The sequence below is a fragment of the Staurois parvus genome, unplaced genomic scaffold (assembly GCF_062004578.1).
Source record: "Staurois parvus isolate SC_StPar_1 unplaced genomic scaffold, SC_StPar_1.0 ptg000262l, whole genome shotgun sequence".
In the NCBI taxonomy this organism is placed as follows: Eukaryota; Metazoa; Chordata; class Amphibia; order Anura; family Ranidae; genus Staurois; species Staurois parvus.
Window position 1 is genome coordinate 5,432,592 of NW_028318058.1, and position 26,606 is coordinate 5,459,197.

At 44.8% G+C, this 26,606-nt stretch overlaps 1 protein-coding gene across 1 annotated transcript; it reads right to left on the reverse strand.

Moving 5' to 3' along the window:
• Positions 1–638: 638 nt before the first annotated feature.
• On the reverse strand, positions 639–25,486 carry CNOT11 (CCR4-NOT transcription complex subunit 11). The gene is made up of 7 exons (XM_089681256.1): positions 24,993–25,486; positions 18,486–18,650; positions 16,390–16,542; positions 15,951–16,153; positions 13,314–13,516; positions 12,066–12,162; positions 639–2,775 (listed from the first exon to the last, which is right to left on the reverse strand). The coding sequence occupies exons 1-7, from the start codon at positions 25,306–25,308 to the stop codon at positions 2,578–2,580; spliced, it is 1,335 nt and encodes a 444-aa protein (XP_089537382.1). The 5' UTR covers positions 25,309–25,486; the 3' UTR covers positions 639–2,577.
• Between the last annotated feature and the right edge of the window lie 1,120 nt (positions 25,487–26,606).

Consider the following 26,606-nt stretch of genomic DNA (forward strand, 5'->3'; position numbering starts at 1 on the left):
AACCGCTATAAATGTCAAAGAACTGTCAGAAGAAATAGCGGAGCTCTCTGCAGGGACACTTTTTGCCGGCTGTAGACGGGATGAAAAATCGGCCGATTTTTTTTACCATTGCTGGTAACGTCGGCCGCTTGAACGACCGATTTTTCGTTTTTTAAAAGTAAAATCGGCCGTTTTTCTCCCCGTCTATGGCCTGCATTAATGTCTATAGAAACACCCTAATCTAACATCACATGGTGCAAGGCAGCCAGCAACTGTTCTGTGCATTTGCCTGCTTTGTGCTGCTCACTGTAGAGGTAGTCTTAATAAATACCCTCTTCTCTCCCCTGGTATTTTAGCTAAATGGCATCTAAAGAAAATCAAATTAGTAGTATGTAAACTTAAGGTCTCAGGCACACAGGACATTTTGCAAACTCTCCTAGGAGCAGCATTTTGGCAGAAAATACGTCTGACGCTTGCAAAAACTGTGTAACGCACTATTAGTGGGTTTTTTTCTGCCTCCTAAAGCCCCTGGCACTAAATTTTGGGAAATATATATATATATATAAAATTTTAGAGGCAGTTGCAAAAACATCCAGTGTGCATGAGGCCCAACACAACACAAAAGGCAGTTTACAGTAGATAAAACAAAGTACACAATGTAAAATACAATACATATTTTCAGATTTTAATATTTGTACATTAAAAAATGCTATTCATTAATTTTTCTGAACAAGTGAAATACTGTTAGACTATAGTCCAGAAGGCAATAATTTACAAGCACAGTGATAATTGCCTAATATTTACAATATGATTTGCATGAACAACTCCATTACTGTAACATTCATAAATAGCTAGTATCGGATTTATGAAAGAGCACAAAAACGAGCATTATTTAAAGTACAGGTATACCTTTAACAATACTAACTCACCCACCCTGGCCCTTCTAAAAGTATTTTGGATTAAACCCGGTCACCCCAGAGGTCTACATTCCACAGTAGCACAGCCTTTTCTAGCAAATATCCCTTCAGCACTGGCTGCACCTGCTCAATGAGCCCTCAAAGAATTGTATAGGACCATACAGCCTCTTTGGTAGAAATACTCTTCACTGGTTGAGACTGTGGTACTGAGGTAAGTAAGCAACCGGGGTCAGGGGGCCGAGTGAGAAGTAGTGGAGGAGGGTGGGTTAGCATTAGTTTTGTCCTATAATGTAGCAAAGAGCAAACATTTGGCAGCTAGTCATCCTATATGAACATATATAGTTTTTGTTGATGAAAAGTAGCAATTGATAGTTTTCTATGGGTTACATAATACATACAATCACTACTGTCTCTATTGCAAACCTGCACACGCAAAAATATGTAGGCTGCCATTGACCTTATTCTGAACATGCTTTCTGGCTTTATTATTGTGAGTTATAGCCCCAAAAAACAAGGGGAAAATAAGCCAAGTGAGGGTACCAATCAATCCTCATTTCAGTCCACTGAAAAATACTGAATCCAATGGATCAGCATGACAGATAGGTGTATAATATTTTAGTACAGTGGTGAGGTTAGCACTAGAGGCCTACATAATATGCTCCTGTTGAAAGTACAGGTTACCTAGAAATAAGCAGTGGCTTTAAGAAATTCCCATCAAATGTTTCTAGTACTAACTTCATTCATTGTTAATATAACAATGGCTGCAGTGGACAATACATTAAATATAGAGCAGGTAGTCTGCAAAAACTCTCTCAGTTAGCAATGATCAGTGTTTTGTTAACTAGCACAAAATATTTAAAATCTGTACATGCTGCATATTTACAGATGTTATGGCAGCCCACGCTTAAGCTTTCATTGAGAATACCACTTACAGAAAAAGTGACAGTAGGATAATCTGCTGTACATGAAGCACTCCGTCATACATCACTAGGTTAGAGACAGAAGCTCCACCACCGGTAAATAGCTTACAATGTCAGAGGATCCACCATGTTAAGCACTAAACAAGCCACCAGCAGCTGTAAATGATATAGTAGAGCAGAAACAAGCACAGCTTGGAGTCCGCAGGTACCCTCTTCTCAAGGGTATCAGATATAAGGATTGGAACTTGCATGGTTACAGCATAAATACATCAGGCAGCGAGAGATCAAAGTACAAACCATGTAGAAGAGGAGCCTAGAAGTCCTTCTTTAATAAAGAAGCTGCTAGATAAACAGCTCAGTTTTACAGGTGCGTTAATAAGATCACAAAATATTAACCTTCACAGAACAAGGCCTGTTTTATTGGTTTACAAATGTTGAACTGAAGCACATTTACAAAATGCACATGAAATTAGCTTTTAAAAACCATCCAGAGTCAGAATTATCTTTACAGATAATATTCTTGCAATAAGTTAAATTGTACAGTTGAGGACCAAAATCAGATCATCAATCCACTGGTATCCATTGGCTGGAGCCGAGCCAAGAAATAAATGAATATGCTAGTAGTAGTATATGCAGGCCACAATATGCTTCCAGGATAGTCCAGAATGTGGAGCATACTTGGCAACTTTCAAAAAAAACAAAAAACAAAAAAACCCATTATGTACAAGGCAATAAAAGTGCTTGGGTAGTGTGCCGTTTGTTTATTTCGTAGGTTTGGCCTCTTGTGGATTTTCTCCAGTATCCAAAGTCTTCAAAAGTCGGAAAAGGCCAGCTGCTTCTCGTATTCTGCTAAATTCTATACAGAAAGCCTGCACCTCTATAAACAAGTCCTGGACATTGATAATTTTGTTTCTAATCAGAGACTGTAGAAAGACACAAACTAGTCTGACCAAGCGATTCTGCAAAAGACAAGAACACAGCTAAATAAACCATATAAAAAACAAACTTTAAATAAGATAAAAATATGCAATATTAAATTTATACGGATATAATTCCTTCATGTAAGGAGCACTTGAGAAACAGAAAAGCAGCAGCAGCAGCAGCTATTCGCGGCCTCGGCTGTCAATCACCAGGTCCCGGCCAGTGATTACTCGCCGACACCCGGAGATCACCAAGTATTACCAATGGGGGAGAGAACTGTATATAAACAAACAATACAGTTCTCTCCCGTCAGCTCCTGCACATGGCTTCGTATGGCTCTGCATAGCAGAGCCATACCAAGCAGTGTACTTACAGTGAAAAGCACAGACACAGCCTCATAGTAAAACACACACAGCACACAGTTAACCCTTTGATTGCCCCAGATGTTAACCCCTTCCTGCCCAGTGCCATTAGTACAGTGTCGGTGCTTTTTATTAGCACTGATCACTGTATTGGTGTCAATGGGGATGTCAGTGACATAAGTCAGTTCCCCACAGTGTCAGAATACCTGCCGCAGTCCCGCTATAAGTCGCTGATTGCCGCCATTACTAGTTAAAAAAATTTCCAGTATATATATCGCCATTTGTAAATGCTATAGCTTTCACGTAAAGCAATTAAATGATGTGAGTGGGAGCCCCGCCTCTGGACCTCAGAGAGGATGCTGAGCATGGCTGGCCAGGTATGTCCTCCCTCCCCCTGCATAGACTGCCTGTAGACTGTCATACCAAACCCTGAGCTGTTTTTCACAAACTGTACATTGCTGAAAGAACTCTGTTCATCTCCAGTACTATGTCTGCAGTCTCTAATCATCTCCTGTACTATATCTGTAAGTCTTGGTTAAGAATATTTTTTTTCCTTGTTTTCCTCCTCTAAAACCTAGGTGGGTCTTATGGTCAGGTGTGTCTTATGGAGCGCAAAATACGGTACTTTGTTTTAACAAAACGAGGTTTGTTTGGCATTGGCCTGAGCAATATAAGCTAAAATATGCCTGAAAAAATAAACACTATAAAATAAGAAAAAAAATTTGATTCAAGCAATCCCTCTGAAGGGTATGGGACCAAAACACACCCAAGTCTGCCTAAAAAAAATCAGCTTAACCACTTGCCCTCCAAATGATTTACCCCCCTTCCTGACCAGGCCATTTTATGCGATACGGTGCTGCGTTACTTTAACTGACACCCAAATTAAATTTATGTCCTTTTTTTCCCCACAAATGGAGCTTTGGTGGTATTTGATTGCCTATAAACCAAAAAAGACAATTTTGAAAAAAAAAAAAAAAAAACCCAATATGTTTGACTTTTTGCTATAAAACATATCCATAAAAAAAAAAAAAAATCAAATCTTATAGCGGGACTGCGGCAGGCATTCTGAAATGGGGGTGAACTTACTAACGGCCATTGACATCTCCAGTGACACTAATACAGTGCTAATAAAAAGCACGGACACTGTACTAATGGCACTGGGCAGGAAAGGGTTAACATCTGGGACAATCAAAGGGTTAACTGTGTGGTGTGTGTGTTTTACTACAGAAACATGGTGCTTTGTATTGCTCTGCTATGCTGACAGGGGAGGGATCTTTGTTGTTTACACACAGATATCTCCCCTTTCACTATTCCTTGGCGATCGCTGGGTGCCAGCGGGGGAATCTCCAGCTAGGACCTGGTGATCGACAGCTGTAGCCGCCAATTGGAGCACGTGTGCGCCCCCTACCTGGTAATGAAAATCACACACTATATATACATACATACACACACATACATACATACACATATGTGTGCGAGTGTGTGTGTGTGTATATATATATATATATATATATATATATATATATATACACACATACATATATATACATACATACATACATACATACACACACACACATATACACACACACACACACATATATACACACACGTGATTTTGCGCAGCCCTGCCAGCCAGTAGCAGTAGGTCTGGAAGCGGTTAAGTAAGTTTTACAGCACTACATGTCAAGCTACAGGAGCCTTAGCACTTATATGTGAACGCCCAGTCATTTAAAAGAGAAGTATGGAGTTTACTCATTTTAAGCCTTGATCTATTCAGACACTTCTCTCCTACATGTAAAAATCTGTAATTTTGTTTTGCTAAAAAAAATTACTTAGAACCCCCAAACACTATTTTTTTAAGCAGAGGCCCTAGAGAATAAAGATGGTAGGTGTTGCAATTTTTTTTCGTCACACAGTTTTTGCAAATCAATAAAAAAAAAAAAAAAAATATATAAAATATACAGTTTAATCAATTGTAATGCTCAAGTACACAATATAATACCCTATTGTTTGGTAAAATATAAAATATGTAAAAGCGCAAAGAGATAACCTACAGGTCACGCTTTAAAATTGTGCATGCTTCCAGAATGGCAACAAACCACAGTACTTAAAAATGTCCATAGGCAACGCTTTAAAAGCCTTTACAGGTTACCAGTTTAGAGTTATACAGGAGGTCTGGTGCTAGAATTATTGCTCTCACCATAACGTTTGCGGTGATCCCTCAAATGTGTGGTGCCATCACTGTTCACCTATGCGCGCACGACCTACGTATGTGTTGACCTTTTTACTGTACATTTACATTTTTATCACCATCACAACAGATGTACAACATTCCTTGGGGTAGCTTGGGCAGGGACAGGTACTCTTTACTGAGATATCTGGGGTCTATTAGATCCCAGATCTCTCTGCCCTTAAAAATCCGGTCCACCATTCAGCTCTATGGTAAGCCAGTGGAACCGCCTTACCCCTGATGCCTCGAAAGACTCAAAACTGAGCAATCAATCACAGCTGATCGCTCAGTTTCCTCCTCTGTTTTGAGCAGAGTGGCGACTATCAGTCTCCGGCTTTCTGCTCTGCCCCATAAGCGCTTACTGGAGCACTACGCTATGGAGGTCTTTCGGACGTCCGGCGAGACGGACGTGTCTCGGCGAGCTCCTGCTCCCCCGGCCCCAATCCGCTGCCATCTGGGCGGCAGCGGACCCTGACGGGGGCCCCACGACCCTCCGGTCCCTGTTCGCCAGCCAGGGAAGGCCACTGGACCTTTCTCCCGGAGCTCCGGGACTTGCGGCCTACCCGGCACCTGAAGCCGCGGCCTCGATTTCTGGCGCGGCCGACCAGGATCGCCGGACATTAGCCCGGACTACTGCCACTCCGCTCCTCGGTCCCCGCCGATCAGGGGATCACCCCTGCGCCCCTACCGCTGCCATCAGGGCCCATCCGGGCCCCTGTGTCTGCTGCCGAGGTCCCCACCAACACCCACAGTCACTCCGTCCCTCCAGCGGAGCTCCGGCGGTTCGCAGCAGCCTGAGGCCTACCGCGGCACCCGAAGCCGCGGTGTTTCCTGCCAGCCGTGGCTGGAATCGCGGCGGGAATTGCGGCCGCGGCGGGACGCCTCCGCTGCTCCGGGAAGCTACCACCACCACCAACGGTCCTGCTAACCCAGGAGGGATCCACCGACGCTCCAGGACACCAGGTACTTCACCAGGGGCGCCCACTACCCACCAGGGAGCCCAACCACCATCACACCGCCAGCCTCCAGGGACTCACTCACTCAGGGATCCCACCATCCACCTGAAACCCCAAACCACCAGGGACCCTAAGCCACTATCCCTCCAGGGATCGCTACTACCCCACCAGGGATAGCACGGCCACCATCCCACCGGGGATCCCCTGCCCACCACCCCACCTGGGATTACCAGCCAGCCACCACACCAGGGAACGCTCGCCCAGCACCCTGATTTCCGGCACGCTATTCCCTCTGGCGACGCCCCGGCGACTAATGGCCCACCACGACCCTTGAAGCTGCGGTCTCTCCTACCGGCCGCAACAGATCACGGTTGAGCACAAACCACGCAGGGCCGACGATCGCTACCGCAACGCCCCGCTCGACTCTGATGACGATCCTTCAACACCTTCAGCGCCTCACGACGCCGAGCCCTCAGCACCCGACGCCTGGCCTCAACAACCCCAGTCACCGAGCCGCCAGCATCACCAGTCGCCGTGCCTACCATCACCCCCAGCCATCGCACCCTACGACCCCTCCACTAGCCGAACCACCGTACCCACTGAAGACATGCCACAGCACCCATGGTCGCCAGCTTACTGCACCCACAGACTGCTGCCAACCAGCTGCCGCCCTCCACCCTCACTCTACCCCTACAGAAGGACTCAAATGACTCTCCCATGGTAACACAGATTCCCCACACACCTTGCCCTGACCTGTATCCCTTCACCTCCCCTGACCCAACTGTCACCGCACCCACCCCAACATGCCTCCTGCACTCCTCCTCCTCATTTTCCTCTCCACCATCACAAAAATCGCCTCCCTCTACCCGCCTACCCCCCCAAAACAGCTCTACATTGCCCCTTCACTACTCCTCTCCCCACTACGGCACTCACCACCTCCTCCTGCTACTCCACTCCCCCGTCGACCCACGTGCCACCACTATCAGACCCACACGCTCCTACACTTCCCATTCCCATGCCACCTTCCTCACCCTTCTCCTTCTCCTATCTGCTGGGGACATCTCCCCGAACCCTGGCCCCTCGCCACCTCACCCCTCCTCTAGGGACCCCCCTGCTCCCGCCAGCTGCCGTAACCCCCTCAACCTCATATCTGTGCCCCTTCTCCCCGCATCCATCCCCCCTCTCTCGGTTGCACTCCTGAACGCCCGCTCGGTCTGCAACAAACTTACTGCCATCCATGACCTCTTTATCTCCCGCTCCCTTAACCTCCTAGCCATCACCGAAACCTGGGTACAGGCCACTGACTCCACCTCCCCTGCGGCACTCTCCTATGGAGGTCTCGTCTGGTCCCATTCACCAAGACTGAGCGGTCACAAAGGTGGTGGGGTCGGCCTGCTCCTATCACCGCTGAGCACCTTCCAGGTCCTCCCTAATCCTCCCTCCCTAACTTTCTCCTCCTTCGAGGCTCACTGCATCCGGCTCTTCTCACCCACCCCCCTAAGGATCGCAGTGATCTACAGGCCTCCCGGATCCATACCCCGCTTCCTGGATGACTTCGCTGCCTGGCTTCCCTTCTTCCTCTCCTCTGAGCTACCAACCATCATCCTCGGGGACTTCAATATCCCCATCAATGACAACAGCCCGGCTACTTCCCAATTCCTCCACCTAACCTCCTCCTTCGCGCTCACACAGCACACTCAATCCTCCACCCACATCATTGGGAACACCCTGGACCTCGTCTTCTCCCACCTCTGTACCCTCAACCAGTTCTCTAACACCCCCTTCCCTCTCTCCGACCACCACCTCCTCACGTTCTCCATCTCCCCTTCCCCTAACTCCCCCCCCCCAGAGCGCCAAACCATCACCAGCCGCAACCTTCGCAACCTGAACCCGGCCCCCCTCCATTCAGCTGCCGACCGCCTACACGACAGAATCCTTCCACTGTCTTGTCCTGACCTAGCCACTAACACGTACAACGACTCACTATCAGCTACCCTAGACTCTCTGGCACCCCTAACCACACGCTACATCAAACCCAGACCGCTCCAACCATGGCAGAACGACCACACTAAATGCCTCAAACGTCGCAGTCGTGCGCTGGAGAGACTATGGCGCAAAACCAGGTCCCCCCGTTCATTCTCCCTCTACAAATCTGCCTTCCTCACTTACACCTCCTCCCTCCACGCCGCCAAGCAGGCTTACTTCGTAAACCTGATTAACACCCTCTCCTCCTGCCCTCGCCGACTCTTCTCCACCTTCAACTCCCTGCTCTCTCCCCCCCCTCCTCCACTCAGTACCTCACTCACCGCCCACGAGATTGCCACTCATTTCCACAATAAAATTGATGCTATCCGTCAGGACATAGTCAACTCGCAATCTACCTCCCCACCTAGCCTCCCCCCCCCTATCTCCCCCTCATCTCTTCCCTCCTCTGACCTCGCAACCGCACTGCCCCCCTCCACACCCAAGACCCCGCTTACCGTAACCCCACCAGCTCTGCACTCCTTCAGCCCCGCTACCACTGAGGAAGTCACCAGGGTCTTCTCTGAAGCCCGCCTCACTACCTGCCCCCTAGACCCTATCCCCTCTCGACTCCTCCAGTCACCCCCCTCTTCCCTCATCTGCTCCCTCACCCACATCTTCAATCTCTCCCTCTCTACCGGCGTATTCCCCTCCCCCCTAAAGCATGCGCACATCACCCCCATACTCAAAAAGCCCTCCCTGGACCCCTCTGACCCAAACAACCTCAGACCCATCTCCCTGCTGCCACTCACTTCCAAACTCCTGGAGCGCTTAGTCTACAACCGCCTAAGCGCCCACCTAACTGACAACAACCTCCTTGATCCACTACAGTCCGGCTTCCGTCCCCTACACTCCACCGAAACCGCCCTCCTCAAAATCACCAACGACCTACTTACCGCCAAAGCCAAAGGCGACTACTCTGTCCTCCTCCTCCTGGACCTCTCCGCGGCCTTCGACACAGTTGACCACCCCCTCCTCCTTAATAAACTATTCTCCCTTGGCGTCAGAGACACCGCTCTCTCCTGGTTCTCCTCTTACCTATCCCGACGCTCCTTCAGCGTTTCCTACAATGGTGCCACCTCCCCTTCCCTCCCCCTCTCTGTTGGGGTCCCCCAGGGCTCTGTCCTTGGACCCCTTCTCTTCTCCATCTACACCTCCTCCCTTGGCAAACTCATACACTCCCACGGCTTCAACTACCATCTCTATGCTGATGACACTCAAATTTACCTCTCCACCCCTCACCTCACCTCCACTTTCTCCGCCCGCATCACTCACCTCCTAAACGACATCTCTGACTGGATGTCGCTCCATTTCCTCAAACTCAACCTCTCCAAAACCGAGCTTCTCGTCTTCCCTCCTGCCCGCGCCCCCCCCCCCCATCCTATCCATCACTACTAACATCACCACCATCAATCCCGCCCCGCAAGCCAAAGTCCTTGGGGTCATTCTGGACTCTAACCTCTCCTTCCAACCTCATGTCAAATCACTGACAAACACATGCAGGCTCCACCTCCGCAATATCGCCAAAATACGCACCTTCCTTACCCCAGACACCGCTAAACTACTTGTGCACTCCCTGATTATCTCACGCCTTGACTACTGCAACTCCCTCCTCACCGGCCTACCCCAGTGCAAACTCTCCCCGCTTCAGACCATCCTGAACTCAGCTGCCAGACTCATCCACCTCACCAGCCGCTCCACCTCTGCCACCCCCCTCTGCCTCTCCCTCCACTGGCTCCCTATCGCCCAACGCATCAAATTCAAACTACTCACTCTGACCTACAAAGCCATTCACAACACTGCCCCTAACTACCTCACCGACCTGATTCCCAAGTACCACCCTACCCGTACCCTTCGCTCTTCACAGGACCTCCTTCTATCTTGCTCCCTGGTCTCCTCCTCACACGCACGTCTGCAAGACTTCTCCAGGTCCTCCCCCATTCTCTGGAACTCACTACCCCAATCCATCAGACTGTCACCTTCCCTCCTCACCTTCAGGCGCTCCCTGAAAACCCACCTCTTCAGGGAAGCCTACCCCACCCTCACCTAACTGCTGCTCTCCTTCATTCCTCCTACCACTCCATCCCCCACAGCCACTTCCTCCTGTACCACTACCCCCTCCCTCCCAGATTGTAAGCTCGAAAGAGTAGGGCCCTCTTACCCCTCGTGTGCTGTTCGTAGCTGCTGTAATGTTTCATGTATTGTCCCCCCCTCTATTGTACAGCGCTGAGCAAACCCTTTGGCGCTATATAAACTCAATGTAATGTAATAATGTAATGTAATGGAGGGGGCAGAAGCGGTTGGCTCAGGCTCTCAGCATTCCACCAAAAGGGTGAGCCAGCTGCCTGTCCAGGCATCAGGGTGGATCCCAACCATATGGTTAGTATCTTTTCAGAGCCTGGACTGGCTCGGTGTGATGTCAGCTGACAGTGGGATAAAGCCGCTGTCAGCTTAACGTGAGTCACAAGAGTGCAGAACGAACTGCATCCTGTGATCCCCAGAAGTATAGTCAAAATAGCTTCGGCTATACCAGTGTTTCACAACCTTTTTTAAGTCAAGGCACCCTTTAAAATCATGGACAGTCCCGAGGCACCCTTTAAAATTACAGACAGACAGTTTTGAGGCACCCCATTCTAAAATGTGAAAAACTCTTCTAATAGTTTTATATAACACAGCAACATCCACACATGTGGGACATCCAACATTAGAGAGGATTTATTCTTCCAAAGCAAATACACTCTTGCACACTGGTACTGAATAGTATTCCAGCATTTTTCTTCTACCTCAGTTTTTTTCCCATCACTCAGCTAATGTGCCAAGGCACCCCTGAGGAAACCTCAAAGCACCCTGGTTGAGAAAGGCTGGGCTATACTTCTATAACCTCCCTAAAGGTAAGCTTGAGTGTGGCTCAGGGTTACACTGTAGTGTGTGTGTGTGTGTGTAGTTTAACTTACCTTGTCCCTGCAATCCCAAGATGTCCTCTGGCCGATGCCGGCATCAGTCTTCCGGGTTCCCTTCCCTGCGAGTGCCGCAGGGGGGCAGAACCAGCAGGACATTCAAAAGTAAAAAACATGACACTGACACACACACACTACATTGTAATCTGTTAGGATTACATTACTGTATCAAACAATTTCACCTCAGTTTTGTCCCTAGTGCTTTGTCCAGTGCCCTGCCTGCACTTTTACTGTTCTGCCTGGAAACTTCAGAACGTCCATGGCATCCAAAAAGCGTCCGTTTAGATCAAAAGCGGTTTTAGACCAGCTAGAAAACAGCAATAGTGAATTAAAATCACTTGCAGAATTGAGTGATAAGGATTCATAGGGAAATTCATCATCACAGTGAAGTTTCCATGCAAAACAGTGTTACCGCTTTGACATTCAAAAATATTGACATAATCAGACCGCCAAGGAGGATAAATTACATTGAATTTAGTTTGCCACGAGTTTTGTTGCTTTGAGCTTTCAACTACAAAAAGCTCAGGTGTGATGGAGGCCTTAGGCCCTTTCACACTGGTGCAATTGTGCTGCCCTTTTCCAGGGCTACAATGTGCATGAAAACTATTCCCCATTAAATCCTTTGTAACTGTTCACACTGCAGGTGTGTGAAAAGTTCTGCATGCTGTATCTTTGGTGCAGTTTTTTTTTTCTTTTTTTAAAGTGCACCAAAAAAGGCACCTTCCATTGTAAGTCAATGAGAATGAATCAAAAGTGCATCAGTGTGAAAGGGTTGTAACATTCACAGAAAACACCTACCTGCATATATTTGTCCTTAATTTGCTCACAGGTGGATATGCAGTTTGATATATAAAGGTGAATAAATTCAGGAGGAAGATCAACTGCAGTTGTTAGCCTGCAGAATAAAACAAGAGGGGATTAAAATAGAAGCATTATGAAAATCAACTTCATCTCAAAACTTCTGTATTTTAAAACAGAACAAAACAGTGATGAGGGGAACAGATGGCCATTTGTGAAAAGGAAAACGTGCCCTAAGGAAATGCTTTAGTCACTGGCTTTGAACAAGTATTCTCACTACACTGACCTCCCTGATGTCTACCTGTTACAAGTTAGTTCATATTTCTCTCAGTACAAGTTGAAAAGTAAAAGTTTATTTTTTTTTTTAAATACAATATTCAGATACAAGAAAAAAAAAAAAAAAAAAAAAAAAAAAAAAAAAAAAAAAGGCATTCCAGGCAAACCCCAACTAAGCTTAAATCTTCTCCCACCCCCATTCTAAGACTATCCTATCTACCCTCGTAAATGGAAAGATGCCTACATTTACCTATCCTGAAGCCACTTCGGTCCAGTGGCATGACTGGCTTCAGTATAGAGGGACAGTCGACAAAGGCTGCCCCATAGTAAACCTACAGATTGATGTGATCACCCAGACTCTGCAGCTGTTGGTGCTGCCTCTCTTCTACACTGACGCCAGTCATGTGACCGGACCAATTTCAGAATAGGTAAGTATAAGCATTTTTTCCTTTAATAGGGTAGATAGAATAGGGGTGGGAGTAGATTTAGCCTTAGTTAGTGTATATCTGGAATTCCACTTTAAATATGTATCTAACCTACAAGCTGACCTTTTTCAGGTGTTAAGGCTGCAGGAATGTATTCCGTTAAAAGCCATTTAAGCCGAGTTGGTAGACAGAGTTATGGAGAAGCACAAGGATCCTATTCAGAGTTCCTTCTCTGTATGCTTGTGGATATATTCCTAGAGTCTTGACAGCAACTTAAGATTCTGCGTCTGTCCAACCCACTGAACCCAGGAAATTACTAGGAGGTAGCTATTTGGAAAGCTCAGACTCGGTCCTCTCCACTAAAGCAATGCCTACCCTCATGATTTCTCAGGTCAATTTCCAGATGCCTCTCTAATAAGATGATTTATAGGGAAACGGTATGCAAATATTAAAGCAACAGCCTGAGGAATTTAACTGATAAAGTTCATTTGTCAGTCACAATAAAACTAAACTAATAAAAAAAAGAAAAATGCTTGACATAACTCACCGATTAACAACTTCCATTGAGTGTAACGACATGTCCATGTTGACCAGTACTGAGAAATACTCTGTAATCTGGCTTGACTGCATCAGCTTTAGCAACATTTCAATTGCAACCAAGGGATTGTTTTCTACCAGGTCTGGAAGCTTGGCAGGAGTGAGGCCAATGTGATAAACCAGCTTAGGGTCTTTTTCTAACTCTCCAAGGAGCTGGGAGAAAGAAAAAATAAATTGTTTTTAATAAGCACATGTTTGGCCTACAAATATTTGTAAACTGATCTGGCAATTATATTTGTGTTAATATATATAATAAAACAGCATTAAACAATCCATGTCTGGATGAGATCTAGAAGATATGGTCTGTCTAAAATCAACTATTTTTAGAACTCTAATAATAAATCTATCACCACTTTCTGCCCCCATTAGGGAACAGATGTTGGATTTATCAATGATTACACATTAAAGACTTGAGCTGTCATTCCAAAGCCATTGTTTCTAATTTTTAGGGACTCTGTAATGACTGGCATAGTACCACTGGATTGGCATAAGGCCAATGTGGTGCCTATTTTTAAAAAGGGATCAAAATCTTTACTAAGTAATTATAGACCTGTTATTTTAACTTGTATAGTTGGGAAGATACTGGAGAGTTTAATAAAAGACCGCATAGATGAGTTATTAATGAATATTTTAAGCAACAGACAGCATGGAATCATGAAAACACAGAAGTTATCAAAACAAATCTGATTTCTTTTTAGGAGGAGGTGAGGAAGACCTTGGACAGAGGGGTGGCGGTGGACGTGGTATACTTGGATTTTGCAAAAGCGTTTGACACGGTTTCCCACACACAGCTAATGTGTAAGGTAAAGTCTGCAGGCTTGGAAAAATCTGTATGTAAATGGATAGAAGACTGGCTAAAAGATAAGTGTTGGGACCCTTACGTTTTAATATATTTAGAAACAATATAGGGTCTGGGATTAAAAATCCCATTTCAGCCTTTGCAGATGACACCAAGCTGTGCAGTGGAATAACGTCCTTACAGGATGTCTCCAATTTACAAGCCGACCTCAATGCACTGTTTAATTGGGCAACTATGTGGCAAATGAGGTTTAATGTTGATAAATGTAATGTTATGCACTTGGGGGCTCAGAATATGCATACATCATACATACTAGGGGGGTACAACTGGGGGAATCAATGGTGGAGAAGGATCTGGGAGTTCTGGTAGATCACAAGCTTAATAATGACATGCAATGCCAAGCTGTGGTTTCTAAAGCGAGCAAAATCCTCTCTTGTATTAAAAGAGGTATAGACTCCAGAGATAGAGATATCATATTACCCCGGTACAAATCATTAGTGAGACCTCATCTGGAATATGCAGTTCAATTTTAGGAACCAATTCACAAAAAGAGCATTGGGGAACTGGAGAGAGTGTAGAGAAGGGCAACCAAACTGATAAGAGGCATGGAGGAGCTCAGCTATGAGGAAAGATTAGAGGAACTGAATGTATTCTCTCTTGAGAAGAGGAGATCAAGGAGGGATATGATCAACATGTATAAATACATCAGTGGTTCATATAGTGAACTCGGTGTAGAGTTATTCACCCTGAGCTCATCACAGAGGACAAGGGGGCACTCTTTACGTCTGGCGGAAAAAAAAATGTAATCTCCAAATACAGAAAGGTTTCTGCACAGTGAGAGCTGTGAAAATGTGGAATAGACTCCCTCAAGAGTTGGTTCTGGCCAGGTCAGTAGACTGCTTTAAAAATAGGCCTGGGAATCTTTCTTAGATACACAGAATATAACTGGATACTAACATTTATATGTAAAGTTGATCCAGGGAATATCAGATTGCCTCTTGGGGAATCAGGAAGAAAGATTTTCTCCTGTAGGAGAAAATTGGATCATGCTTTTCTGGTTTTGTTTGCCTTTCTCTGGATCAAATGCGGTGTATAATAATCTTTAGAATTCAGCCCAATAATTCCAGCCCTTTATTACCTGCAACAAGATTAACTTGTTTGGTAGGAATACAGAGATATACCCAGAGTGACTTCTCCGAGTACCCATCTACCCTTGGTAGAACATGCAAGAACAATAAAAAAAGCTCTCCCGCCATGTCTCGTAATAGTTTAACCAGCTGCTGGGTATAAACTTGCCCCAGATCAACACAATATCGAAAGCCAGATGCTAGCTATGCGAAGCAAAGTAGAAAGAGCCTAGGAAAAATCCATTACACAGACAACAAACTCCTATCCATAAATAATGTAGTATATGGAGGAATGGACGCTGCTCAAAACTAATCCCTGGAGTCATACAATGGCAGAGTATTGTAGCTGGACTCAGCCACTGCTCCAGCCATGCCTTTTGATGAGTTTCGCGCCTTGACCAAGCCCCGATGGGTGGGGCAAAACAGTGTGTGGCTGGAGCAGTGGCTGAGGCCATCTACAACACGCTACCATTGTCTGACTTCGGAGATTGGTTTTGAGCGGCATCTGCTACTCCATATACTGCATCAGTTTCTGGAATAACGTGGGATGCTGCTCCCTTCTCCTTTCTCTGCCTGCAGGGTGACCTTCACCTGTATTCAGTCTTGAGTGGCATCACAAGTCTCCCATATGGTTTACATAAATATTATAGGGAGCAAATACCTGTGTCTGCTGAGGAGAGGACAGTGGACTTTTAAATGCCTTGGCCATGATGCGTTTAATTTCTACACCAGTGCTGTTCTTTACACACATTGATTTGTCCCACTTAATGGCATGATCAGGTTCAATGGGATTCAGCCAAGCAAGTTCATCATCACAGATGTGTAGAGGAGGAGGGGGACGTATAAACTCTGGACGGAAGTGGCCTTAAAAAGGAATAATACAGTGAGAACCTTACCAATGTATTAGAAAGACAAAGCCCAAAACAATTACAGATATCCAAAATTTTATGATTTTTCTACTGTTTCCGTAAAAGAACATGCATTTAAAATTCTCATAATAAATTTAAATCACCCAATGACCGCACAATGACATCAAAAACACTGTCATTTTACCAGAAAAAAAAACAAAACCTGTCATATGAGAAAATAAAGTTACATACTTTCAATTGGTGGCTTTGGACCACTGACCAAAGCTTCGGTAATTTGAGAAGCAACAGAACTGTCAAAACCAGAATTGGAGGAGTCTGGATCAGGGTCACTTAGGATGCTTGGGAAACTGGCCTTACTCTGGGTTGGAAGTTCAGACTGCCGTTCTAAAAACAAAAACACGTAATCAGTCAAAGTATGTTGAAGGATCTGTTTACTTTTGAGGAACTTGATATTTATCCCTTGCCAATAGTTACCTCTTTTTAGCTTTTGTGTTATGCTTTTTGATTTCTCTAATAAACAGTAAAAAAAATAATGAAATAAAAGTTCTCAGTATGAGTGTAACCTCTACCAGTCACAACACTGAGGTGCATAACTGAGCTCCTAGAATAATCTGCAATCGATACAAGTACATTAAAGTGGAATTTTAGTCAGAAAAAGTCTTGCTAGATCACTTCAGGCTAGCCCCTTTTGCAGGTATAGCTTTGTATAACATTAAAACGAGTGCCTATACTGTTTACAATACAGTAGTACACTGTCTCACCCTGCTCTGCACAGTTGATCTCCATTTTTTGGCACTGTGCTGAAATTGCAGAGGCTGATCTGCTGAGAGTCTAAAGATTTATTGCTTATCAGGGGCTCTGGGCTTCAGCAAAATGGCAGCCTCCAGCAAGAAGAAACAGGAACAATGCTGGAGGCAATTTACAGCACACACTAGTGTTGATAACATAATTATTGATGCAAGTCCCGTTTTAAGGAAAAGAATCTGGGACAGCCACACTCCTCATATGCTTTACTGACAGTACTCAAGTACATACATCACATACACAATATTGCCAAAAGTATTGGTACACTCTTCCATATCATTGGATTCAGGTGTTCCAATCACCTCCATGGCTACAAGTGTATAAAATCAATCACCTAGACAAGCTGACTGCTTCTACAAACATTTGTGAAAGAATGGGTCACTCTCAGGAGCTCAATGAATTCAAGCGTGGTACCGCAATAGTTTGCCACCTGTGCAATACGTCCATCTGTGAAATTTCCTTGCTATTAAATATTTCATGGTCAACCGTTAGTGGGATTATAATAAATCAGAAGCAACTTTTAACAACCGCAACTCAACCATGAAGTGGCAGGCCACACAAAATGACAGAGCAGGTCAGCGCATGCTAAAGCGCACAGAAGTCGCCAACTGTCTGCTGTCACTAGTTAAAGACCTCGAAACTTCATGTGGCCTTCAGATTAGCACAACAACAGTGCTTAGAGAGCTTCATGGAATGGGTTTCCATGGCCGAGCAGCTGCACCCAAGCCTTATATCACCAAGTGCAATCAAAGTGCCGGATTTAATGGTGTAAAGCACACCGCCACTGGACCCTGTCTGGCAATCCGATGAACCTGTCCAGGTTTGGCAGTTGCCAGGAGAACGGTTTTTGCCTGACTGCATTGTGCCAAGTGTAAAGTTTGATGGAGGGGGATTATAGTGTGGGGTTGTTTTTCAGGGGTTGGGCTTGGCCCCTTAGTTCCAGTGAAGGGAACTCTTAAGGCATCAACATACCAAGATATTTTGGACAATTTCATATTCCCAACTTTGTGGGAACAGTTTGGGGATGGTCCCTTCCTGTTCCAACAAGACTGCACACCAGTACACAAAGCAAGGTCCATAAAGACATGGATGAGAGAGTCTGGGGTGGAAGAACTTGACTGGCGTGCATAGAGTCCTGACCTCAACCCATAGAACACCTTTGGGATGAATTAGAGTGGAGACTACAAGCCAGGCCTTCTCATCTGACATCAGCGCCCAACCTCACAAATGTGCTTCTGGAAGAATGGTCAAACATTCCCATAGACACACTCCTAAACCTTGTGGACAGCCTTCCCAGAAGAGTTGAAGCTGTTATAGCTGCAAAGGGTGGGCCAACTCAATATTGAACCCTACGGACTAAGACTGGGATGCCATTAAAGTTCATGTGCGTGTAAAGGCAGGCGTCCCAATACTTTTGGCAATATAGTGTCAGCAGGGGGAAACATGCAAAACACACGAAGTGCTGTCTTTTGAAACTGATGGTTCATAAGTGTAAAATGCTAAGAGTGGCACATGCCTCTTACCTGCTAGCGCTAACTGAAGTCCACTTATGTCTACCGGCTGTGCCAAATTTGTTACATCCATGACAGCTATCTGTCTAGGTGTCTTTTTAAATAACTCTCTAGGTGGTGCCAACATCAACTGAGAAAGGAAGAATTTTTCAGGTGGTGTAATTGGTGGCAGAAAACCTGCAGAGAGAACACATTTTCATCATTAAACAACGTTCAACAAAAATGGAGTAAGCAGTTTTATAAATAATAAAAGTCTGAAATATCAGCAACAATCTGGATATTAACCACTTGCCTACCAGGCACTTTTACCCCCTTCCTGCCCAGGTTAATTTTCAGCTTTGAGTGCTGTCACACTTTGATTTAAATCAAATCCACCCTGATGACTATGCAATTATCATTCAAACTGATTTAAATCACTAGTCAGTAAGGCTGGATTTAAATCCTAGTTTTCTACATAAAGACTAATTCTTGCTGGTATAACTTTAATATGAAGTAGATGAAGATTTTTAGAATAACAACTTTTCATATTAGTTTTTTTATCACCAGTTTAATAGGTTAATCATTCATATTTGGACAACTTTTCTGTTGTACTTAGGAAGGAGAAAAATAATCATTACCTTAATAACAATTTAAATAGATTTATTCAACTGAAACAATAACATTCCAGCATATGATATTTGCTTAAACATCCATGTTTGTTAACTAATTTGGCTAAACAAAATCTATATATTTTAAGAAACTTAGACTGTCAGCCCCTTCCTCCTCACACTTAGTTCCACTTTCTTCTTGTGCAGATCTATTCCACTCCAAACAATCAGAAAAATATTGTTTTTATTCTATTTACTGAACTTCTTGAAACTTAGCACTGAAGGGGTTGATTCTGTATTCATAGGTTTGTAGAAGTTAGGATTAAGGTCTTTTTCTTAACTCTGTTCATGTTATAACATTTTTGCTGTGAAGAAGAGGCATGTGATCTCCGCTGAGTTAAATTCAGTTTTGAGAACTGCAAAAGTAAACCGAGCATCTGTGATAGTATCTTGTAGGCAGAGAAACTGCCCAATAATCTTACAAAAACCTCTGGAAGAGCATGACATTGTGAATGGATTCATGGAATTTATTTACCAAAAAATTAAACATATACAGCCTTATTCTACATAATTAAAAAACGAATCTTTATTTTATGATGGAATAACCTTTGGTTGGTAATATATTTTCCTCAAAAAGCATTTTATTCAAAAAAATCCGATTTAAATAAAAAAAAATCCGATTTAAATCAAAAAAATCAGATTTTTTAAATTTTTTTTTAAAAAAAATCATTGATTTTATCCACCCTGGTAGTCATGCAACGCTGTACCCATATGAAATTTTTATCATTTTTTTCACACAAATTTAGCTCTCTTTTGCTGGTATTTAATCACCAGTGGGCGTTTTATTTTTTGTACTTTGATGGAAACAAAGACATTTTCTGTCTTTTTTCACTTAAAGTTTTGCAAACAGGTAATTTTTCTCTTTCAATGATGTGCGTTGATGAAGCTGCACTGATAGGTGGCAATAATGGGAAAAGGCAACACCGACAAGCACTGACTATCTCCTTTGACAGTTGCCAGTTACCTCATGCTGTGACATTGTGGGGAAAGTACTGCCAATAACTGGAAAGTGTATTTACATGGCAATAAGCTGTGATTGGATACAGCTGATCACGTTGTAAAAGGCTGCTGGGATTGGTCTTTTACCGTGTCATGTGATAAACTGTGTCCAAAGGACAAAGCGATCAGAGAGAGCGCTGGGTGCAAGTCGCGGGGGGGGGGGCACATTCTGGGAGGACGTCATACGAAACCCTCCCAGAACTGGACATCTGTGCTGTAACAGTCATTCGGCTACAGAGCGGTCAAGAAGTGTTTAATAACAAAAACATCTGCATTATACCATTATCAAATCACTAAATAATACCACAGATGGACAATATTACACCGATTCCATCATTTAAACTAAACGCTGGTCTCCACTTTCCTGCAGAAAATTGAAAACCGCTATAGCCTGAAATAAACAAGCTTCCCATGCTGGGAACTCCTCAAAAGTTCCAGTGAATGTAGCCCCAAAGCACAGGTTCTTTTTCTACTTTACACTTAACCCCTCACCTACAGGGCACTTATACCCCCTTCCTGTCCACGGAAAGAGCCGAAGATGTCGGCTCGGTCATGAGATCAACTGTGTTCAATCACAGCTGATCACATGTAAACAGGGAGATGCCGGTTATCAGCATTTCTCTCCTCACGAGCTGTCACACTGACAGCTCGTGAGCAGAGGGGAGCCGGTAATCGGCATTCCTCGGAGGGGACATGTACACAGATCATCAGGGCACTGATGATCAGTGTGCCCTGATGATCTGTATAGCCCCAGCTGTGCCACCTGCCAGTGTCCATCAGTGCCACATTTCAGTGCCCATCTGAGCTGCCTTTCAGTGCCACCCAACAGTGCTGCCAGTCAGTGCCACCCAACAGTGCTGCCAGTCAGTGCCACCCAACAGTGCTGCCAGTCAGTGCCACCTCATTAGCGCACATCAGTGAAGGAGAAAAATCACTTATTTCCAAAATTGTATAACAAAAACTAAGAAAAAACATTTTTTTCCTCAAAATTTTCAGTGGTTATTGGTTTGTTTAAAAAAAAATAAAAAACCCAGAGGTGATTAAATACCACCAAAATAAAGCTGTCACAAAAAAATGCTAAAAATTTTATATGGGTACAGTGTTGCATGACCACGCAATTGACATTCAAAGTGTGACAGCACTGAAAGCTGGAAATTGGCCTGGGCAGGAAGGGGTATAAATGCCCTGTAGGCTAGTGGGTAAAATGGTCAGCTTTAAAGAAACGTTCACACCATGGTGCAGAGACATGAGCTTTTTTTGCACATATTCTGCAAAGGCACAAAGAAAACAACTGTTCTTTATGTGCCCTATTCACACCACAACACTAGCATCATGTGCAGATTTTTTTCTGCGCAGGAATGTGCAAAATGCTTAAAACTCATTGAAACGTGCATGAAAACTGATGTAAACTCATGTTTCTGCAAGTGAAATCTGCATGGTTTTTATGCACAAATAACGCCTTATTCATTTATATAAAAACCTTTGCCCCAAAAGGGAAAGAAACTTGCTGAAACTGCTTAAAAAGTGTTAGCTGGAGTTCAGCTTTAAAGAGGAGTTCCACCCAAAAAAGTGGAACCTCTGCTTGTTTGCTTCCATCCCCCTCCACTGCCATATTTGGCACTTTTTTTTTGGGGGGGAGGGAGCAGATACCCAGTTTGGACAGCTACCCCCTCCCACTTCCGTCTCAGTTCGGTGAAGTGAGCTAGAAGTTCTGCCCCCCCTCCTTCCTCCGCAGTCTTCTAGAAAACCTCACAGGTCCCAGAAGATTGTCGGACCAATCAGGATGCACAGTGCGACTCACGCATGTGCAGTGGGCACCCGGCTGTGAAGCCCGCAAGCTGTCACAGCCTGGTACCCAGAGTTGAGATGCCAGCACAGGGGAGAGAAGGGACTGCATGGGTGAGCACATCACTGGACCATCGGACAGGCGAGTATGTATTTATTAAAGTGGAGTTCCACTCAAAAGTGGTAGCTTCACTTATTTGCCTCCTCCCCCCCCCCCCCACTGCCATATTTGGCACCTTTTGGGGGGGGGGGGGGGGAGGAGAAGTGGTTACCTGGCTTTGACTGGTACCTGCTCCCACTTCCGGCTCAGTTCGCGAAGTGAGCCAGGAAGTTAAGAACCCTCGTGCCTCCCCGCAGTCTCCTGGGAACTTTCAAAGGTGCCAGGAGACTTCCGTACCAATTAGGAAGCACAGCGCGACTCGCACATGCGCAGTGGGCACCAGGCTGTGAAGCTAAAAGCTGTCACAGCCTGGTGCCACAGTTGAGATGCTGGCACCGTGGAGGAAAGAAGGGGAGAAGGGACGGCATAGGTGACAACATCGCTGGACTCTGGGACAGGTAAGCGTGTGCTTATTAAAAGTCAACAGCTACAGTTTTTGTAGCTGCTGACTTTTAATAAACACAAACACAGCTGGAACTCCACTTTAAAATGTGTTAGTTATAGAAGACTATTTAAATCTTCTAGTCTATTTAACACTAACCCTGTCCAGAACATACCAGTCAATCTTGCCACAAACACTGTGGGGATTATTTACTAAAGCTGGAGACTGCAAAATTGGGTGCACTTCTGTATAGAAACAAATTGGCTTCCAGGTTTTTTTGTTTTTTTTTTTGCTGAGGTTGAAGTTGAGGTTAGAAGTGGATTGGCTACCATGCACAGCTGCACCAGACTGAGTGGACCAGTTTTAGTAAATCTCCCCAGGGTGCTTGTCACTTCCTGTGAACTGATCTAACAAATAATGTTATCAGCATTCCCAGCTATCGTCTTTAAACAACTAACGTAATGGAGATGGAGAGAGGAGGGTGTGTTTGTAGTCCAAATCAGAAGTGCACCCTAGAGTGACAACCCCTTCCATAGATGCAGTGCAGTGTTGCCACCCGACGACAGGAAGTGTTACTGGTAGCATCACCTGGTGTTAAAAAAAAAAAGAGTAAAGCCCTGTCCACACTGCATGCAGTAGGAACTCATGATCCTGCTCGTGATTTTGTGTGGGTGATTCTCACGCTTTTCTGCATGTCGCACATAAGGCATCTCATTCACTTGAAGGCCCCGTTCATACTTGGGCGATTTAGAATCATAGGCAGAATTGGCATGATGTTTCATCCTGAATGGCAGTTCAAATATGGTGCAATTTTACCATGATTGTTGCACAAGAAGAATCGTGGCCAAATGCGCATGTAAAATCGTGCCTGGCTCAGAGGCAAAATTTTCTCCCTGAGCTTCTTTGCCATGACAAACGCACATAGGGCAGCCCATTCAAGTGAGAAACATACGGAATCAAGTGAGAATCGCCCACACAAAGTCTCAAGCAGGAACATGTGCAGTGTGAACAGTCAAATAACACTGCCCTATGCGCATTCTGGTCCTGCGTCAGTGCAATTTTACATGCACGTTTTGCCATGTGGCATAACTGCAATGCTTTTTGGGGTGTCATTTAGGATGAATAGCAATAAAATGCGCGTCTTGCTGCAATTTGGAATCCCGTTCAGATTTCACGTTAGTGGGAATTAGTGTTCCTGCTCGTAATTTTTATAGCACAATTGACACGTGTCCGTTCACTTCAACAGGCTGTCCTGTGGGTGTTTGTCGCCTAAAAGAAGCTCCTGTTGCCTTTTTTGCTCAGCAAAATCGCACCACGGTTGCGGTGCCATTAGGATTAATGCCACCCCAACATGCGTCTTGCTTTTTGAATCACAGCAATTCTGCCCACAATTTTAAATCGCCTAATGTGAACGGAATGTGGTCATCATCTGGTAATCTTCATCATCTGACAATCCTGATTGTCTAGATGTTAGTAAACATGTCCCTGTTGTCTGGAGGGGGCTGATATACACAGCAGTTCTTAACCGCTTCCCGACTGCCCTATAGCAGAAGTACTGTTACAGGGTGGCAGGGCTGCACACAATCACGTATATACACGTGATTTTGTTTTTCTGGGTATGGGGCATGCCACTATTGTTGGCTACAACGGTTGATCACTGGGTCCCGGATGGAGATTCCCCACCAGCACCCGGCGATCGCCAAGGAACAGTGACAGAGAAGAGGTCTGTATGTAAACAATACACATCTCTCCCCTGTCAACTCCAGCATGCTGCTTTGTATTGCTCTGCATAGCAAAACAATACAAAGCAGCGTGCTTACACAGTAAATCACACACAGACAACACAGTAAAACAGCACAGTTAACCCTTTGATCGTCCCACATGTTAACCCCTTCCTGCCCAGGGTCATTAGTACAGTATCAGTGTTTTTTATTAGCACTGATCGCTGTATTAGTGTCATTGGGGATATCAGTGACAGTTCCCACCCACTCTCAGAAGGCCAACCGCAGTCCCACAATAAGTCGCTGATCGCTGCCATTACTAGTATAAATTTGATTTAAAAAAAAAAATTCCTCTATATATACACCGCCATTTGTAAATGCTATAACTTTCACGTAAAACAATTCATTTACACATTTTGGGATTTTTTTATTTAGCAAAGACATGTAGCAGAATACATTTTGGCCTAAATTTATGACGAAATTTGATTTTTTTTTTTTACTGTTTTGTAGCAAAAAGTTAAAAATATTTTTTTTTTCAAAATTGTTGTTTTTTGTTTACAGTGCAAAAAAAATAAATGCAGAGGCGATCAGATACCACCAAAAGGAATCTCCATTTGCAGGAAAAAAAAGGACATAAAATTTAATTTGTGTGCAGCATTGATTGACCGCGCAATTGTCAGTTAAAGTATCACAAAAAATGGCCTGGTCAGGAAGGGGGGTAAATCTTCTGGAGGGAAAGTGGTAAAGGGGGAATAGCAGAAGAGAGTGGGGGGATGCAATTAGAGTGTGAGCTCCTATGTTGTGATGAGAGCAGGCAGACCTCACCTGACAGCAGCCTCTCGGCCTCCTCCCCGGCCGGGGGGTTGAGGAGATGGGCGAAGATGGCGGCGAACGGGTTGGCGGCGAGGGGCTCGGTTCGGTACATCTCCCACAGCAGGTAGAGGGCGGTGAGGCGCTGCGGGGAGGTGGGCAGGAGGTCCGGCTGCTGGAGGAGCATCACCAGCACCGAGCCCACCCGGAAATGGTCGGCCTTGGTGAAGTAGTGGTGGAAGGCGGTGGACAGGCCCTCGAACGTGTTACTGCAGGCCTCCTCCGTCAGGATGCCCAGGAGATTGGACAGCTCCTTCCCGCCCAGACTCATCGTGAGGTCGGCGACGACCGATACAGCAAACACCGCTAACCCTCCTCTTCTCGCATGAGACCGGAAATACTAAAATAAGGCGATAACGGTTAAAGACCACTCTGCAATGTCTTTGTCAATAAAGCTTTTTTGCGAAAATATTGCCGGCAGTAACGTACGGCACGGCAACCTCTCTGCGTGCGCGCTCCTGAGCCACAGACTGCGCATGTGCAGGACGAAGGGAACACTCTCCCTTAATAGCATATTGTGTTCTGTGTGTCTGGCTGTATAGTTGTAGAGTAGAGGTCTAGTAAATGTGTCCAGGGGCATGCCTCTCTGTGTTCTGAGGGAAAGAAGTGGGACAGTTTCTTGTACATTATTAGGCACTGTGCCAGTTATCAAGACCTCACAGAATTAAAGGAGTACACCTAGTGTATTCCAGCAGAATCTGTATAGGGTACAATAAGGCCTCATTCACATGGGCACTGTCCGTAGGGTTGTCACCCCATTCGTTTAAAACCGAACACATATTAATTACACAGGTTTTGTAGCTGATTAAGGTGGTAATTCATTCATTCATAATAACTCATTGCTTCACCTGCATTAACCACTTACCCTCCAGAGGATTTACCCCCTTCCTGACCAGGCCATTTTTAGCGATATGGCACTGCGTTACTTTGACAATTGCGCAGTCATGCAATGCTGCACCCAAATTAAATTTACTGCCTTTTTTCTCACGAATAGAGCTTTCTTTGGTATTTGATCATCTGTGCCTTTTTTTCATTTTTTTAGGTTATAAAAAAAACCAACAATTTTGAGAAAAAAACAATTTTCAACTTTTTTCTATTAACCACCTCCCGTCTGGCCGTTGTATATAAACTGCTGGATGGTGGCAGTGCAGGGTTGGGTGGCCGTTTATAAATGGCCTCCCAGCCCCCTGCTTGTGCAGGGAGCGCGTTTCTGCACGATCCAGTGCCCACAGTGAAACACGGTCGTACGGGACCTCTGTGCAAGATCACGAGCATGTGATCACTGATTGGCCAATCAGTGATCACATGCAGAGTAGTAAGCAAGATGTCACTTCTCACATCATTGCTTATTACGTGTGAAATCTGTGAATGATCACAGAGGTCACATGGTACAAGGCCATTCACAACAGCCTTGTACCATGTGACAAGTTGTGACCAATCACAACTCACATAGTAGTTCTCTTTTACTATAAAGAGAACAGAATACATTTTGGCCAAGATTTCTGATGAAATATTAATTATTTGCAAAATTTTATAAGAAAAACACTTTTTTTCAAAATTTTTGGACTT